We start from the raw sequence: 19,136 nt of genomic DNA, 5'->3' as shown, positions 1-19,136 counted from the left end.
TCCTATATCTCTTTGTTTCTCAATGTATATAGTTTTACTTCAGGTGTGGGTGGGGCAGGTAAACATGCCAAAGTGGGGTTGCAGGCACCTGATTGCTGATTGGCTGCTTGTCAATGCTTTGAAGAGGGTAAATAAGGTTTGGAATATTAAGGGAAAGTATTTTGAAATCTTGGTCATGGGGCAATTTTAATACAAAAGGGCTGGAAGAGTGAAGTCTAGAACAGCATTCCTGAGCCTGATGCCCTCCAGACATCGGGTACTACAACTTGCATCAGTCCCAAAGCTGGTCTAGAAAAATACGGTAAAGTAGGCTCTTTGGAACTACATTTCCTTAAGCTGCAACATCCAGAAAAAAGATCAACTGGCTTCCATCTGCATGCTAACTCTCCAGGTGGGACACACTTCACAGACATGTCTGGATATTGCTAAGCATTCCAAGAGGCAGCTATTCACCAGAACGTCTTCCTCTTTTTTTCTTTGAAGACGTGCCTCTCAAACGTCTGTTTTGTGTGTGGCAGAAATATTAGCAAGTTCATGCAGTAGGTTAAGTAAGTTCTGTCTTAAGAGAGGAAAACGCTAATGAGACACACATGCTTTGGCAACCTTTCAACTGGGAGAAAGAGAGCTGGGGGGGGGGGAGAACCGCACATCCATTCCCCCAACTCAAAAATGTAGGGTTATGTCAGTTATCATGATGTAGCAAGAACCCAAATTGCTCCAGCCTGCAATTTGTTTGCATGCATAACAAGAGGCTGAAGGAAGTTGAGAAAGAGACAGAGAGAGTCACTGACCGCTGGCAAGATCAGGGGCTCCTGATTCCATCTCCTCTTTAAGTCTTGGTTTAAGTGATCTTTATAAACAAGAGCAGGGTTGTTCTTTGTGGTGGGAAGAATTTTGCAGCCCCAGAGAAATACAATGTCCTGAAATGACTCAAGACAGTTAGTGAGCAAATGGAACTGAAGCAGTCTGGCCTGCCAAGATGGCAGCCTTGATCTTAAAGCAGAGGTGGGGAACCTCAGGCCCAGGGGAAGAATGGATCCATCCAGGCCTCTCTGCTTGGTCCCTGGGACTCTCCCAAGGCCATGCCCTCCCCAGACGCCTTGAGTGCTTTGGCCTGATGTTCCAAAGATCACAGTTTAGGAATCCCAGTCCTAGACCATTCTTACCTCCTACTTTGGAGCCACAGCTCAGGGCCGTCTTTAGCAGATGGGGGGGGGGTGCAAATATCCACCCAGCATCCCCACTGATAGCGGGAGGGAGGCGAAGCTGTGCACTGCCAGCCATGGGTGGGTGCAACTCTCCCGCATGCCCCTGTGGGGATTGCTCTCCTCCCACGGAGGCTTGGGAGGCAAGCTTCACACCTGCCAGCCATATGGCTGGCGGGTGTGCAGGGAAAGGGGAGGCCGCCGGCAAAGCCGCGCAGCTCCCCCACTCACTGGGGCGCCCCTGAGAGGCCGGCGCCCTGGCACAACGAACCACTAAGCCCTATGGGAAAGACGGCTCTGCCACAGCTGCCCCCCATCCACATGGAACTGAAGAATATCCTTCCTGCCTGCTTAGTAATAATAGCCTAGAGATGCACAGCAACAAGGGAAGCGTAGAGTGGCCCATGGCTACCAGCCCATTTAAGCTCTGTTGTACTACCTGGTCCACCTGCGCAAGAGAATAAATAAGGTGAGGGAATCCTGAGGTGAAATAGCAGACTGTGCCATTTCAGAGTGCATGTGGGGAATGATATAACTGCATTCCTTCCCACAAAGGGGGGGGGGAGAACAATTCACGCAAGTGAACAAGCTAGCATATCAGGCAAGGAGGATTCTAGCTCAGCTGCCTCCCTGAGCACTAGTATTCTATAGGCAGAGTGTTTTTAAAAAATCTCACGAAGAGAAGCACTAAAAAAGAAAGCCCACCTGAAGCCCCAGACCACCTTAACACCATACATTTAAATCTCTATGACACCACTTTGAACTGCAACAGCTTTGCTCAAATAATTCTGGGCGCTGCAATTTGCTAAGGGCACCAGAGCTACAATTTCCAGAGTTCCCTGTGAATTGGGGTTTATTATTAAAATGGTATGGTTGTTAAACCACACTGAAAATTGTAGCTCTGGGGCAGAATAGGAGGGTCTTCTTGCAACTCTCAGCACCCTTAACAAACTACATCTCCCAGAATTCTTTGGGGGAAGCCATGACTGTTTAAAGTGGTGTCATAGTTCTTTAAATGCATGGTATGAATGTGGGCCTGGTATAACACATTCTGTCGACTCCTTCATTCTACTGGTTGTCCCCAGTTGGGGAAGGCTGATCTACTGCATATCAAGAGAAGGCCTCAGTCAATAGAGCATCTCAGTTAATCTCAAGGTTGTGGGTTCGGGCTCCACGCTGGGGAAAAGATTTCTGCATTGCAGGGGGACTCTTGGGAGTCTCTTCCAACTCATTTTATGAATGTACAGTGGTACCTCGGGTTAAGTACTTAATTCATTCCGGAGGTCCGTACTTAACCTGAAACTGTTCTTAACCTGAAGACCACTTTAGCTAATGGGACCTCCTGCTACCGCCGCGCCACCGGAGCACAATTTCTGTTCTCATCCTGAAGCAAAGTTCTTAACCTGAAGTAATATTTCTGGGTTAGTGGAGTCTGTAACCTGAAGCGTATGTAACCTGAAGTGTATGTAACCCAAGGTACCACTGTACTTGCTTAAAACCACCCCGAGGTAGAAAGTCAAATTGAGATCCTTTCCCTCTAGCTAACACTGGGCACAATCCACCGGGAGGTTCTCCTGTGTAGAAAAAGCAATTCTGTGAACCATGCTCTTGTACAATGCCCATTTGTCAGTGGGCTTGTTCAGAATCGTGCCCCAGCACGTTGGGGCACCTCTGCTGATCAGAGCAGGACCACTGCTCATTGTCCAACTCACTAGTGCTGCCAAAGCTCATTCAAGGCTCACTGAGGTGCGGAGACAGAAGAATAGAAACCACAGGTACCTAAAATGAGACTGGAAACTTTTTAAACAAAACCTGGAGGACTCGAAAAAACAAAAGGTTGCAAGATAAGGAACAGCCTGGAATGTTAAATGAGGAAGATTCCTTATATTGCACCCTTGTCTCCCTGCAAGCTCCCCCCACCCCAAAGTCTCTCCACAGTGAAAGTGAAGATTTAAGGGCTGTAATGGATAAACATTGTTAGGCCTTCCTTTAAAGGTCAGCTTGCAATTATGCAGCAGTATCACACAAGGCCAGTTAAAATTTACCCCACACATCTTTGTTTCTATCAACAGAGCTGTTTTGGTTCAATTATTGTTTGCTCAGCAGTTAGGCCATTTTGCGAGCTTAAGGCCTTAAAATGCCATTTGATAAGCCATAAAGAGTTTCCAACCCTAGGGCACACGTAAACACAGCTCTTGCTTCAGCTTTGTTTCCATGCCATCTCTGTAAAAGCATATTTTTAGAGAAATGCATACACAAACAAACCCCCTCAAATCACTTTCAGTAAATTCTGCCCCAAGCTTCAGCCCTCTCGTGCCCATCCTTTATTCTCAAGCCTATGAGAAAATTATAACATGAACCAAGATTATTGCCTTTATTTTGTGTTCTCAGACGCTGGACTATTCAGTGACGTTTTTCTTCTTGCAGAAGACCAGAATGTTCTAATTATTATTCAGCATGTGAGATTGAACCTGACCCTGAAAGTTTATACAGCCAGGGATCGGCAAACCTGCCTATTTCATTTCTGCTCGGTTTCTCATTTTCCTCAATCTTAAACTCAAGTCTGCCCCATTTCTACATCAGTTTGCAAAGTTTTTTTTTTTTAAGGGCTGTATGAAAAGCCATACACTTTTTGTGCATTTCCCCTAACATGCACATTATTGCAAGTCATCTACATTAATACAATGTATTTTTTCTACATTATTTTCATGGATATGCGCTAGTTTTGTTTGCACACTTCCCCCAACTGTGTGTGTTTCACCAGAAGAACTGTGTAGCAAAATCTGAAGCAGTGTGAATTCTAAACGATAGTTGCATCATTCCGACTTACACATCTCTTCAGGAAGCGCAAACGAGGTAGGTTTGCATTAAAATGGGAACACTGAACATTTTTTCCTCCCTCATCCTTACATACAACTAAACTGAATTCCTACTTTAAAATGAGACCAAGTCTTTTGTTAAATGCTGACACAAGCACACCAGATGCAATCCTGTAATTTCAAAACTCTGTTACAAGAGCCTTAATCCTTAATGAGGCCCAACGTGATCTGCCTCATCCAAGGACTATTGCAGAGTCAAGCCTTTTGATCTTACCTGCCTGCCAAGAATGAGTTCCGGGTAATCTGGGTGGGAATATTTTTTGGCAGGAAAACAGCTGGCAAGCTCACAAAAACTCCTCTTCATAAGAGATTTAAAACCATTCACTGAGAGCTACAGAATGTAGTTTCTCCCACCCCAAAATCTCTCCCCAGCTAATGTTGATAATTTGGACCAGCTATTGTTGTGTAACATTAAAACACTCAATGATGTCCTCCTTCTGCTGGAAGAAGCTACAGGTGCAGAACAGCTGGTTAGATGTAGGCCTGTAGCCTAAAGGTGCTGGTGAAAATCACAGCAGCAGAGCCAGAATATAAATTTCAAACAGCCTGATATGTCAAATGTTACAGATTGGCTGTATGAATCTATTACATTCTGCGCTCCCCCAAACCTTATACAGTAGCTGCGTAAGAACTGGTTAACTGAATGCTGAAAATTCAGAGGGAAGTCCTAAACCACAAGAGGCCAGACACAGCCACCCGTAGCTACTGTCATTCCGTGGCCACAGCCCACTTCACACTAGAACTACACCCTTCAACTGGAACCAAGCCGTGGCGCCTCAAAAGACTCTGTAGACCACAGAGGGTGAGGTCAGAAGTTGCCTCACTGCCACATCGTCTTCGACTCAGAGCATACATTAAAATACCACCTTGCTTTAAAGCAAGGTGGGCAGAAAGAGTCAAGGGTGTATTCCCCATATGTAGTAGGTAAATCTTGGTCTGTGCTACTTTCACATTATATATAAAAAATCAAGTCTTTGCTCTCTTTGTAAACAGGGCGATGGCAACTTTTTAAATCTGTAAAATCCAGAATAGAGAAACTCTTTGGCCTGGCAGGTGAGATATTTATCTCCCCCTCACACACACAAGACAACTTTGACAGGTGAGTGGAACCAGCCACTTGCAATTTATATGACATCCTATTATGTCAGGTGGTTGACAAGTGGATGGTCCCACTCATCTGTCAAAGCTGGTCCACTGGGGCAGAAAGTGACACATTTAATGCAGGCATAGGCAAACTCAGCCCTCCAGATGTTTTGGGACTACAACTCCCATCATCCCTGACCACTGGTCCTGCTAGCTAGGGATCATGGGAGCTATAGTCCCAAAACATCTGGAGGGCCGAGTTTGCCTATGCCTGCATTAAATGATGCACGTCAGTTTCTAGCCTGCCCTCTGCGGGGATCAGCTGTTTGAGAAGCCAATCCAACTGCGTCCCTATCAGCCTCACATATGATGTCTGGTGTGGGGCAGGCAGTAGTCGTTTTTGAAAAATGGCCTGGTAAGGCCAAATTTGGCTTAAGATTCTGTGAAACTCAGCATGCTCCTTTACCATCAGAAACCAATACAGCAAATAAGGTATCTCCTCTCTGAGTTGCATGTCTTCTAGAATACGCAATGGTAAAAACGGGCAAAACATTCAAGGGAAGTAATAGTACCACTCTCTTCTGCCTTGATCAGACCACACTGGAGTCCTGGGTCCAGTTATGGGCACCAAAATTTAAGAAGGATGTTGACAAGTTGGAATGTATGCAGAGGAGGGCGACCAAGATGATCAAGGGTCTGGAAACCAAGCCTCATGAAGAACGGTTGAGGGAGTTCTCAGCCTGGATAAGAGGAGACTGAGGAGGAATTAGGATAGCCATCTTCAAATATCTAAAGGGCTGCTACATGGAAGATGGAGCAAACTTGTTTTCTCCTGCTCTGGAGGGTAGGACCCGAACCAATGGTGGACTCTCTTTCATTGGACGTTTTACAGAAGAGATTGGATGGCCATCTGTCAGGGATGTTTCAGCTGAGATTCCTGAATTGCAGAGGTTTGGACTAGATTACCCTCTTGGTCCCTTCCAACTCTACAATTCTATAATTCTATGACGGAAATCGCTATCTCAGAATGCACAGGAGATGTACAGTAGTAATAAGACATAAAGGAATCAAGGCCACTGATACCCCCCACTTCGCCACACTTGGTGACCTTGCACAAGACACTATTATCTCCTGGCCTAATCAAAACCTACCTCACAAGGCTGTTGAGCACACGCAATCTGAGAACACTGTGTACATCACACTGCACTTCTTGGAAGGTCGACATGAGAACAAATGTGATAAATAACTTGCTTAGAGAACTCCCCAACTTGTTGAGTTCATTAACCCCTCAATAAGCTTATAATAACATGATCATGTTTATTCATGTCACTGCATCCTGCAGGGCAGAACCGGCAATGAGCAGGGTTGGGGGAAGACTGAATGATCTCTGCGCCTCCTTCCAGCTCTTAAAAATTCTATGAAACAGAAGGACAGCCAGTTTCCTGGTTTGTGGCACACCATTTTATTTTTTTTAATGTATTTTTATTTTTAAAATTCTTGATTTACAAAAGTATGTGCAATGTCTCTTCCCCCTCCCCCCCCCCGCCACGTAACATTTTTTTACAAATTGGTTTCATTTGTCGAGACATTAGGAAGGAAAGGGGGAAAGAGGTGGGGGGGAGATGAGTGGGGGTGGGGTCGGGTGGCGATGTTTCTATTTTACTTAATATATGTGGGGTTTGGTGTCAGTGTTGCTTGTGCAGGTTCTCTGCTGTTCACTTGTGTTCCTTTGGGGGTGAGAGAGGTTGGGGTTGGCCTAGGGTGTGGCTGTTCATTTGTGGTTGGCTGTGGTGATCTTTGTTTTCATGTGTGAGTGGGGTGGGTGGGTGTTTTGGATCAGATTAGCCATATTGATTTGTATGCTGTTGGTGGATTTTTGTCGTTGTCTTGTGGGGCTGTGTATGTGATAAAGGGGAGCCATGCCGGGGTGAAGGCGTCTTCTTCTGTTTGTCTCTGTGTCAGTTTCAGTTTATTGGTTAATTTTTCTAGTAAGGCTGTTTCCCATTAAGATTTGCAAATCACAGTGCCACGTCAAGATGTGTGGGAAGACAAAAGACCTTGGGTATAATACAACTGATGGCCAAATTTTAATCTCGAGAACATCAGACCCACTTTCAGAAGAGATGCAAAGCAAAACACACGCCTTGTGGTTTTTCATGGGGGGCGGGCAAGGCCATTAGTCAAGGGCTGGCTATGCATCACACACTCCTAAGCCCCAGGCTGGCAGACCTAAGTATGTGTACTTAAATTAACACATCCCATTGCTCTAACACCAAGGGCCAGCTGGGTAATGAGGCCACTCAATAAACAGCCAGCTGAGTAATTTGCACTCCATTCTCACCTTTTAATACAGAGGGGGTAGTTTTTTAAGTTCTTTTTGCCTAAACGGCATTGCAACGTGGGGGAGGGGGAGAACAGCACTGCCCTTTTGGGGAAATTTAAGAGGTTCCAGTGAAGCAGTGGAATCACACAGCTGAACAATCCAGCGGCTTGGGACAGATGAAGTCACATCTTTGGTGTATCTCAGTTCAGATGCAGCAATTCATCCCAGATTTACAGAGAGGTTTTCTAGGTACTCTGCAAATATGGTGGTGGTGGTGTTTTAAATTAAAAGAGCACAGGACAGATTGTAAGCCTGCTGGCAGAGAAACTAATACACAATGCAAAAAAAAGGGGGGGTGGGGTGGGAAGAGAGAGAGCAGGAAAAGGAGGAAATTCAGGCAACAATCCTTCATAAACAGTAATTCTCCGTTTGTTTTTACCAGCCCCAAGTGCTATTTTTTTGTTTTTTAGCACAGTGGATTATAAATTATCTTAAATTACATAAAACATTACAGGGTGGCTTTTTTTTTATTAGAAAGAGGCTTTGAAACAGATGCTTTGGGAGAAAGGTTGATATAAAAACGATTAGGTTTGGGGTTACATTTGAATGTGAAATTATTAGACATATTGGTGAGCTTCAGGCTACCTTAAATTTTGATGTCGTTTATATGAATTGTTAATTTCACAGGAAAACAGAAATTTTGTGGCATGGGTTCTTTTAGGTGTTACATATGTATTTTTATAAGGAATATAAACAGGGCTTTTTTAGCCGGAACTCACTGGAACTCAGTTCCAGCACCTCTCAGGTGGGAGCCGTTGTCACTGTAAGAGAACAAGGGAGGTGTTCATGGTGAGTTCAGGCACCTCTTTTTCTAGAAAACTAGCACTGAATATAAGAACATAATTTGTCTATCACCCAGAATTACTGCATAGATGGCACCCCCTGTGTATTGCTCTGTAAGCTGCTGTATCTAATACTGCTTGCAACTAGCTAGAACATGTCAATACTTGTTTATATTGATACTGTGAGTTGCATACATATGCTAAAGTATTCAGATGTTAAGTGATTAGTTTTCATTAGGTTTCATTCAGTTCTCTAGTACCTAGTAATTGTGTTGTGTTGCTATAATGAGTAAGCGAAATACTTACTTTTGAAGTACTTTGATTGTCCTCATGTTTCTAGAATACCATGGCAGTATGTTAACTGATCAGTTTCCACTATGTTTATTAAGAAAATTATCACTTAAAACTCAGAAGCAAAATTTCCTCCCACTTGTGCAATTGGCAAACAAACTTTATTGTGGTATTAAGATAGGAGATGAAGACACATCATGGACCCCACAGAGCCTGGCTAAAAGATGGATCTCACAGAATGGAGTTTGCTGAACATATCATGAGCTTCCAATATGAAGGCCACCAGAATTTTGGGATTTTGCTGTGGATGACACCAAATATGAAAATCCTGCATCTGATGAGGAAGCTCAATGTGGAGAACAATTTGACAACATATTTGAAGGACCTGGTTCTTCAACAGAACCCCATTTGATAGCTCAAGGTGAGCTGAATGATCTTGCTCATAATCTTAATCTGTCAAAGGCTTTTATCCACAAGATCACAAGGATGAAATCTCCTCCACAAAAAAATCTTATTTCAGAAAATGACGGGACAGAGCCTAGGGCTTGCTGACCAGCAGGTTGGCAGTTCGAATCCCTGCGACGGAGTGAGCTCCCGTTGCTCGGTCCCTGCTCCTGCCAACGTAGCAGTTTGAAAGCATGAAGTGCAAGTAGATAAATAGGTACCGCTCCAGCGGGAAGGTAAACGGTGTTTCCGTGCGCTGCTCTGGTTTGCCAGAAGCGGCTTAGTCATGCTGGCCACATAAAGTGAGATGAGTGCCGCAACCCCAGAGACATCCGTGACTGGACTTAACTGTCAGGGGTCCCTTTACCTTTACCTAATGGAAGCATTGGGACAGCAGCATAATCTGGACAACGGGTGTTTGTCCATTTATTCCTCCAAACTCAGTTTGAAAGCAGTGTTGCTCCACTTTGGCAATAGATACCCTCCTGTCTAGCTTGTGCCATCCATAAATTGTATGACAACATGTGATTTCTTCCAGAACACATTCATTTTAATAACTACGCTTGGCACAGCTGCAATGTTCTGAAAGTTATTGCATTCCTCCTTGGTTTACAAGAGGGGTACACAAAATACTGTTTTCTTTCTGAGTGGGACAGCTAAGCTGGAGCACATCATTATGTTTAGAAACACTGGCCACAACGTCAAGCATTAATACCAGATCAAACTAATATTGCCAATGAACCACTGGAAGGGATTACTTTCCCTTTCCTTTCCCTTCAAGGAAGGGATAATTGTGGGCCCACAAATCAGGGAAATAATGAAAGACGATATATTTGATGATAGGTTCAATGAAGTTGAAGGCAGACTGTGGAAAGCATTTAAATCCATCGTTACAAATTTTCTTGGAAATATTAAGGCCAAAAACTATGAAACAATTACCAGTGACCTTCTAGAAGCTTGTAAAGTTATGGGATGTAATATGACTCAGGAAATTCATTTCTTTGATACACTTCTCCCAACTTGGGTGCTTTCCACCCAATTGGGGTACTGTTAGCGACAAACAAGGTGAGTGGTTTCACCAATATATTTCTGCCATGGAAAAGAGGTGCCATCACAGGCTTGCGGATTTCTGCTGGTTCAGAAGAAAATATAGACATAAAACAACAACAAAATTCCAGGCATGTTCACAATGTAATAAAGACTCCTAGTCACAGGTATTTTACTATATTTTTGTATTCCATGACTTTTTCTGCTTTTTTTGTCACAGTGTTTAGTGTTGTAATATTATACTTTATTTATTATTATTGTACTCCTGTGCCTAGACTGTGTGTGTTTGTCTTTTTTTGCTGTAAATTGCTTTAAGCACAGACGTATTTGTGGGAAATGTGGTATGTAAATAAACTGACTATGACAAAAAAAAAAAAGGCCACTCCATAACACAGTGGCTAAGAGACTGAGCTGCAAATGAGAAAATCCCCAATTCAAATCTTGTCTAGATTACAGGCTTTGCCCTTTGGTTCACTGCCTACTGTTCAGTTGCAAAAAATTGGCAATCCCTTCCCGGGATCTACAATGGTTCCCAATTCCTTTTTACCCCCCACCCCCTTCTGCTCCCATCTGGGCATCAAAATCAGAGGGAGTGTGCAAAAGTGGTATCTGAGGCAGCCTCCTCCTTCAGACATTGATGTTTAAAGGAGGAGACAAAGTGCTTCAAAAAGGCCTTTTGTAAAGGGCTTTGAGACAGCACACTTCCTTCAAATATTGGACCAAGAAGGGCAGGGGAGTCCCCCTATGCCCTATCCACTTGTTTAAAAGAGAGGGGGGTACTGCTTCAAAGGGCGGTTTTGCCCCAACATGCAAACAGGATGACTTAAAGCTGCAAAGTGCTCTTTGAAACAGCCGCTCAACTCCTTTTAGCTTGTAGGTAGCAGCAGAGGTGAATAATTCCCCCCTTCCCCCCAGAAACTGATATAAAGTGCCTGGGAAAGGAGGCAGCAGGGGGTTGATAACTTCATGGCTCCCAGGTTAGGAACCACTGATCTACTCTACTGACCTGGAAGCAATGGAGTACAGATTTGGCTCCCCAACCCTCTCCACTTCCTTAGGCAGGAGGAAGAAAACGGAAGCATTCAGACCAGAGACTTGTTTGGAAATGGCAAGCCTCTCTCTGCCTCACAATAGATGGCTCACTATTGCTAGGGGTTCAGGAGGAGATTGGTCGGTGGTTGATTGCAAACTGGTGGTTTCTGAGATTTCCGGATAGATTACCTGGTACTCACAAGTCCCTAACCCTATCTAAAAATGAATGCCTACAGAGTTATCCCTTCCCCCAGATCTGGAGTAAAGCTGCTAACTAATATTGCCCTATCTGTTGTAATGATTACAAAGGCTACTGGAAGGTACTGACCTGTAGAGTCAGGGAAATGGAAAACTGGATGGCTAAGAAAATGGAATGGAGTATTGTGCAGAAGGGCATGATTTGCTGACTTGGAACTGTGAACAGGAGCGCTAGGCATGGCAATATTCTGTGGCCTGTCCCTCTGCAAATCAGCTACTGAAGGAGAGAGAAACAACTTCAGGTCCTCCTTGTAAACTTCCCAGGACACCCAGCTAGCCACTGCTGGAAACGAATTTGCTGGGCTAGATGGATTCAGATCAATCTTGTTAAGAAACTTGGACATTCTAAAGCACTTTTTAAAGATAAGCACACTCTTATTGTTTCAGCAGCGTATGTGAATTCCAAATTGCAAGGGGTCATTCTTTTTTTTTTTAAGGGAAAAAAAGTGGCAAGCATCAAGGGGGGTGGCAGCAAATTGCAATCAATTTGTGAATGACATTGAAGAGCAAAAGAGACAGCTAAGCTGCCAATGGGCTGCCCCACTTAAGACTGCGGGGCAGGGGGAAGCTCACACAACTGAAAACTCCTCCAAGCACTCACATTCCTTACTTGCAGAAAACCAGCATGTCATGATGAAAGCTAGGACATAACCCTCATCCCTGGCGCCTAGTTCTTTATCTGCATGGAAGAGATGGGGGTCCCTTCCATCACCTGAGTCCCCATCTGCTGTCTCAGATGGTGCAGTCCAGTCACAAACTTACTTTGTATTGTTTGTAAGAATTATGCCTTTGAAGGGAGGAAGGAAGCACAAGCTGAACCATCAAGTCACACCCAGATTTTATTCTGCAGCAGTCATTTTGTATAAAGGGGAAGGAGGGATCATGCAAAATCTTCCACATAGGGACCACCAAAAAATAAGTTAGTCGAGTGACATTTTATCCAGAATGATAAAAAGGTTTGCTGAAAGGTTTTGCTGCTGCTTGTTGCTGCTGTTATTTCAAGGGGCTTACTATGCTATCTTTACCAGTAATGGAAAGACATCCCCTGCACCTAACAAGGCAGTACTGTATATTGCAGGCATTTAAAATATATGCTACAGGTGTCATTATGGGTGTTCTATTCTAGGAAAAATTGTGACAGCAAGGAAAGGAGTGGTTCAAATAGGCTTTCAAATGCAACACGCCTTATGGACACACAACGGCACAAGCGGAATCAGGCACCACACACAACTAGCATATTTGTTTTTGGAACAAAAAAGAGTAATTACCGCTAATCCTACATAGCGATAGCGAAGTCATTCTCTGCGAATGGTTCATTTTATAGCCGAAATGGCACCAACGGGCTTAGGGAACTCAAACGTTTGCAGAAGTATCCCACCCCAAAAATGGAGGCAGGAAAACCCCCAAATGAAGACTGAGCATTCTTAAGAGTGCGCAGAATTCTGGCAGGTTGTTAAGAGGAGGAAATGGAAAAAGGAGGGAGGTGAATGGAGCATCTGAAGACAGGGCGTGGCCGGAAGGCTGGCCATCATCCCAAACAGGTGGAGGACCCCATGCCACAACAATTGGCTGCAGACCCGCACTTGTAGAAAAAAGAATTAGCACCCCTGGGTCATCATTACTATCACAAAGAAGAAGAGTCAATTTAATTTTAATCTTAATGTTAGGAACATCAGAAGCTACCTTATACTGAATCAGACCATTGGTCTACCTAGTATTGCCTGCACTGACAGTCAACAGCTCAAGAAGGGTTCAGATCTTTCCTAGCCCTGCCTGGAGATCCCGGGGATCAAACCAGGGACTTTCTGCATGCAAAGCAGATGCTCTACTGCTGAGCTACAGCCCTTTCCTCATGGCCATTTCATTATCACTTGTCAGGTGGAACAAATGGCAGGGAAGACAGGGATGTTTATGATTTCCACTTTCAACTCACTGGGAAACTGAAGCATGAAAATATTTATATTTCTTCAAATAAAAAAGTTAATTTGGTCAAAGCTTTTCGTAATTGACTGCATAAACATATCCAGTGTCTGTGACTGAGCCCAGAAACGATTAAGGAAATGCATCTCTGAATCACCACCACTACCATACCTGACCAGCAGATGCAGGCACAACCCAACGTCCCTTGAAATATTAGGAATATGCCAGTTCCCCAAAAATTGAGTACAGAAGACACATCTCCAAATCGCAGTATTTAAGTAGCTCTATTGGGGGATTTTGATCTGTATAGACCAGATATGAGGAACCCCAGGCCATATACAGTGGTACCTCGGGTTACGAACTTAATTCGTTCCAGAGGTCCGTTCTTAACCCAAAACCGTTTTTAACCTGAGGCGCGCTTTCGCTAATGGGGCCTCCCGCTGCCGCCGCGCAATTTCCGTTCTCATCCTGGGGCAAAGTTCTCAATCCGAGGTACTACCTCCGGGTTAGCGGAGTTTGTAACCCAAAGTGTTTGTAACCTGAAGCGTTTGTAACCCGAGGTACCACTGTATGCCCTCCCTCATGACTGCAAATAAAGCATTCCCTGTCATGACAGTTTGACCTCTAACAAGAATAAAGTTGAAAAACAGAAGCAGCTATTATCATAGCATTTGCCATGCTCTCTACTCAATATTCAAGTGCCGAGATGAAGAAGCAAGTACTCCTCCCTCCGAGCCTGACATTGCTAGACTACAACACCCATCATCCCTGACCATTGGCCATGTTGGCTGTGGCTGTTAGGAGTCAAAGTCCAAGAACATCTAGAGCATCTCCATCCCTGGTATACGAAGTAACATAAGAAGCTGCCTTATACCAAGCCGAACAATTTGTCTATATAGCCCAGTCTTGTCCACCCTGACTGTTTGTTGCTGTTCAGTATCTCTGGGAAACAAGGTGACTACAATCGTTTGACAGAAGTGAACCCTCAAATAGGGCTGAAAACATACCACCAGCAGCCCATCCACTAATTAATATTCCATCAGAATTTGGGGGAGAGGGGAAGAGTGAATGTTCTGGGAGCATCTAGTAACTATGACCACATCCACACTATTCGTTTAAAAAAAAAATCACACACCATACCTTTAAGCACACTCAAAACACAAATAATTTCCTTCAAATAATTTTGGACATTGTAGTTCACCCCTGAAAGAGTCACAGTTCCCAGCAAGCCTTAACAAATGACAGTGCCCAGAATTCTTTGAGGGAATAACTCAACTCTCAGCACTCTTAACAAACTACATTTCCCATAATTCATTGCTTTAGACAGAAGCAGCTGTGAACTGGCTAAGAAACCTGGAAGGGGTAGAATTGGGTGCTCTATATTGAACACTGTTCATTATTATTGCGCATCAGTATGCATTGTACTTTAAGAGTACAACAGCTCTCCCTCCATCCACCACTGACATGTGGTCCCTGACAGATTACCTCTGAGGGAATATGGCCCTTGATAAGGGTAACCCACCCCTGCAGCAGGGCATGAGAATCATATAATATTTTAAAATGCTGCTTCCTTAGCGGAGCAGTGCTTTGTGATTTCTTGATAGTTTCCTCTTTGAAACCAGAAGTGAGCGAGGTGTTATTCTCCAGATGTTGTTGTCCATTGCCACTGGCCATGCTGGCTGAGGCTGATGGGAAATGGAGTCCCAGAACATCCAGAAGGTTACATCTCTGTTCTGAACAGTTCTCTAATATTTCATCAGAACTTCCAGAGGAATTTGCCTTACAGCCCATTCCTATTCAGAAGCAGAGTAAGTCTGCAGAGTTCAATGAGATTTGCATATAGGATTGTCTCTTTTATTTTGTTTCTCTGACCCTGATCTTTCTCTCTCCAACTTTTCAGTTGGGGAAGGGAAGCAGCTCAGTGGTGGTAGAACATCTATTTTGAATGCAGAAAGTCGCCCCAATGGCATCTCCGGGTGGGGCTGGGAAGGGCCCCATCTGAAACCCTGCTGAGCCGCTGTCAGTCAACGTGGACAATCCTGAATTAGAGAGGTCAGTGGTCTGTCTGACTCGGTAGAAGGCAGCTTCCGACGTTCCTAGGTCTCTTAGGCTGCTCCTTAGCCTTGCGTAGATGGACTGTGATATTTTTGCAAAGCATCGTGCAGCTTCTATTAAAACTTTAGGCAACTTACAAAAACAAGTAAGACTAGTGCAACCATTTTTAAAAAGAGCCGGCTCATTTAAAAAGGGGGGGGGGGAGAAGAGAGAGAGTGTTCCAATGGCGGTATGAGTACCTATGTCTCCGTGTATGTGTGTGTGTATTTTGTCCGCCTGTCATCAAAAACTTCTGCCGGACGCTGCAGCCGCTCTCCTGGTCACGTACGCTTCTCTTTCCTGCCTCTCCCGTCCCTACACAAAAGGAGCCCCTGCCCCTGAAGTGACCCCGGCTCCTTATAATCCTGCCCCGATGCACTTCGCGCGCTCCAGCCCAGAATCAGGGGACCCCCGGAGCACCCCCAGACCAGACCAGGGCGATCGGCGCAGCAGCCCACTCTCCCTCGCCGAGAAACCCCTCTCTCTTTGAGAGCTGTGGGCTAAGAGATCCGAAGCGGAGGCGACGGGGGCGCGCGCCCGCTTGTCTTCCCGAGGACTTACTTTTATGCCTGCCGCTGCTCCAGCTCTGCTTGGCGATGCTGGGGCTCCGGATGATGGCCCGTCCGGCGGATTTGAGGGCGTCCATGCGCGCTGGTGTCGCTGCCGAGGCCGCCCGGACCACGACGACGACGCGCTCGGGGCTCTGGAACCGCCTCCAGAAACTCTCTGAAAACTTTTCTTTCCCCTTTCCCTCTGCGCGCGCGGCCCGGCTCGCCCCTCCTTCCTGCCCGGCTCGCTCCTCCTTCGACGGAGGGAGGCGAGGGATGAAGATCGCGGGCGGGGTGGGGGGCCCGGACGCCGCTAGAGACCTCTCCCTCTCTCTCTCTCTCTCTCTCTCTCTCGGGGTTAAGAGGGCATTGCCAGCTGACGCGCAAAGCAGCCGCGCGCCGGCCGGTGCCAGGCGGGGAAAGGCATCTCTCGCGCCGGGCCTGCTGCGCCAGCAACCAGCTCGGAGAGGAGGGAGGGGGCGGGAACAGGTCCAACCGGCGAGCTCGGCTCTCCGGGGCCTCCTCGCAACCTGTGGCCGCTCCTGTCATCATCCCAGGGCAGATGGCCGCCTTTTCGAAACTTCCGCTGCTCCCGTGCCTGTAATAACAGCGTTGCCAGCAGCTGAGCGAAAGGCGCCCAGCGAGGGCGCGCGCGGAGTTGGGCCTACTCTGCCCCGCTGGATTCTCGCAGGGCGTCAGCGAGGCGGCGGGTTTCTTTCCCACTTCAGCCCTTAAAGCAGCACCGCAGTGGTGACTAAAAAGCTGGGTCGGTGCGGGCGAGGAGGCTATCCAAATGCCCCGAAAAATATCACAAAGTACCAAAAAATATTACAACATCCCGAGCAAGTTTTGCATTCATGAGAATGCCTCTAATGGTAAAATTGTATTCGGAAAGTTTAATAAAATTCCGACAAAAAGCCTGAAGATAATTTGTACCTTTGCCATAAATTGCATCTGTTGCTATGTACACAATACTTTCCCCCTTAAAAGGTGGTTTCCAGTCCATTTTACCATATTTACTGCATTAATTTGATGCATTAATTGCCCTTAACACTTCATTCTTAGGGACAATATTTGAGCCTTTGGAAATGAGTAAAACATTAATCAAGAATATAAGAGATAATCCCTATATAAAATAACAGTGTTATGAGTTGGGGAGGGTGGGAATAGGCAGTAGGCCGAGAGCCTTTTAATTTCTGGATCCAGCAAGTGTTAAAATCCAAGCAAGGATTCAAATTCCTGGAATAGCCAGGCTAGCTTCCTGGTGAAGTAATGGCCTAAGTATGGGTCATTAAGGTAACAAAGGAAGTAGGTCTGTGGCATATGTAAAATGGGTGGGTCCCCCTTCCTTCAACTTGCTGGTACTGTAGTTAGAAAAACAAAGGCCAGAGTTGAGAGTTGAGATATGTGAGCTAGAAGCCAGAAGCAGCAGGCTGGGAACTTGAAGACACAGAGCAATTCTTGATTTCTGCTTGAATCCAAGGTTGTGACTATGGGAGAAGCAAGACCCTTTGGGAATGTTAATGCTGTGAAAACCTTCATTGTTGACTCAAGTTGTAGATATGTGTAAATAAACCATAAAGATACTGCAGTCTCTGCTGTGCCTCATCTTGCACCACTGGGAGATTGGGTTGGTGTGCAACAATATTCAATATCCTATTGTGTATAATTTTTCTAGACTTATGCTACTTCAATCTATATTTCACCTTATAATGTGTGCAGATTAATTGCGGCTTCCACTTTGTTGTTCCAGTACAACAGGAATACACTCTGTTTCTCAATAAACTTCTTTTTGCCAACTTTTTCAGACCCATAGCGTACTTGTCAATTTAATCATGAGTAAGCTGTACTCCCAATTCTTATTCAGGTTTCTGTAGGAGGATCTGGTTTTTCCATTCCTGACATAGCCTGGGCTACTGCTAATGGTCCATGTTCTCAATATCTTTCTGAAGTTCAACTCCTTTAAGACATTCATACAATATAACTATTATATAGAGATGGAGTGACTCTCTGATGAGGAAAGGCAGCAGCATTTGGAACTCTTTACTTTAGAACAAGGGCGAGTTATGAAGCTGAATGTTAAGAGGATTCAGGACAGATAAAGGACATAGTTAAACTGTGGAACTCCCTCCCTCAGGAAGCAGTGATGGTCACCCACTTGGGTGGCTTTAAAAGAAGATTGGATAAACTCATGAAGGATAAGGCTATCCATGGCTATTGCCCATGATGGTTATGCTGCTTCCACGTTCAGAGGCAGAGGCATAGCTAGGGGAGTGGGGCACACTGGGCGTCTCACCACAGGGCCGGCAGTTACTGTGGGGCCTGCAGTGCGGGGCCCGAGCCACACATCTCTCCTGGGAAACGGCAGCTGAGAGGGAGGCAGCGGGCAGACTCCCTGCAAGCAACGCGGGCCTGCAGGGTGCTGGAGTGGCTCGGGCACTGGGATTCCACGCCCCCTGCCCGCCCAAGCTGCTAGCTACACCACTGGAGTCAGTAATGCTTCTGAATGCCAGTTGCTGGAAACCACTGAAGGGAGATGGCTTTTGCGGGTTTCCTATAGGTATCTAGTTGGCTGCCGTGAGAACAGGATGCTGGATTAGATAGACCACTGGCCTGATCCAGGAAGCTCTTATGTTTTGGTAATCTTTTTTATTTTTTCACCAAGACTGAGTCCTAGTATTGTGTGAGCTTTGGGGAGCACATCCTAAAAAAACCCCCCAAAACCCGCACCAGAATTCTCCAGAATAGGTTTGCTACTTGTATATCTTTTTTTTTTTTTTTTTTTTTAAATATTTTTATTGGATTTTCAAAATTTTTTTAAACAAACACAAACATATATCATAAACACAAGACACAAAACAGAATATCTGTAGTTTCATACCCTTACAATCATTACCCTCTTTCAGTGACTTCCCCCCACCCCCCCCAGCCACCTTCCCATTTCATTAAATATCTCAGCAAGTTATTTGTTCAAATCTCTTAAATATTATTCATATCTTTTCTTATAATTTATCCTTTATCCATTTTTACTTTAAATCCCATTATACATATTAAGTTGTTTCTCTAAGGTCGGCCTAATTTCTCTCCCACAAATTCCTTACTCTTTATATTAAATCAAAAAACAATAATATTTCTATTCTAAACCCCAGACTTTTACCACTCTGCACTCC

At 45.0% G+C, this 19,136-nt stretch overlaps 1 protein-coding gene across 1 annotated transcript in view; it reads right to left on the bottom strand.

The window, feature by feature from the left end:
* Nucleotides 1-16,185, bottom strand: part of LDLRAP1 (low density lipoprotein receptor adaptor protein 1) — a 71,126-nt gene extending 54,941 nt beyond the window's left edge. The window contains exon 1 of the mRNA XM_081869465.1: nucleotides 15,980-16,185. Within this exon, the coding sequence (XP_081725591.1) occupies nucleotides 15,980-16,064 (85 nt within the window). The 5' untranslated portion in view covers nucleotides 16,065-16,185. The remainder of the gene's footprint in view (nucleotides 1-15,979) is intronic.
* Nucleotides 16,186-19,136: the final 2,951 nt, after the last annotated feature.

This window comes from Podarcis erhardii (genome assembly GCF_964252035.2).
Source record: "Podarcis erhardii genome assembly, chromosome: 7".
NCBI lineage: Eukaryota > Metazoa > Chordata > Lepidosauria > Squamata > Lacertidae > Podarcis > Podarcis erhardii.
The sequence above is the reverse complement of the archived record's forward strand: the minus strand, read 5'-3'. Positions and strand labels throughout refer to the sequence as shown.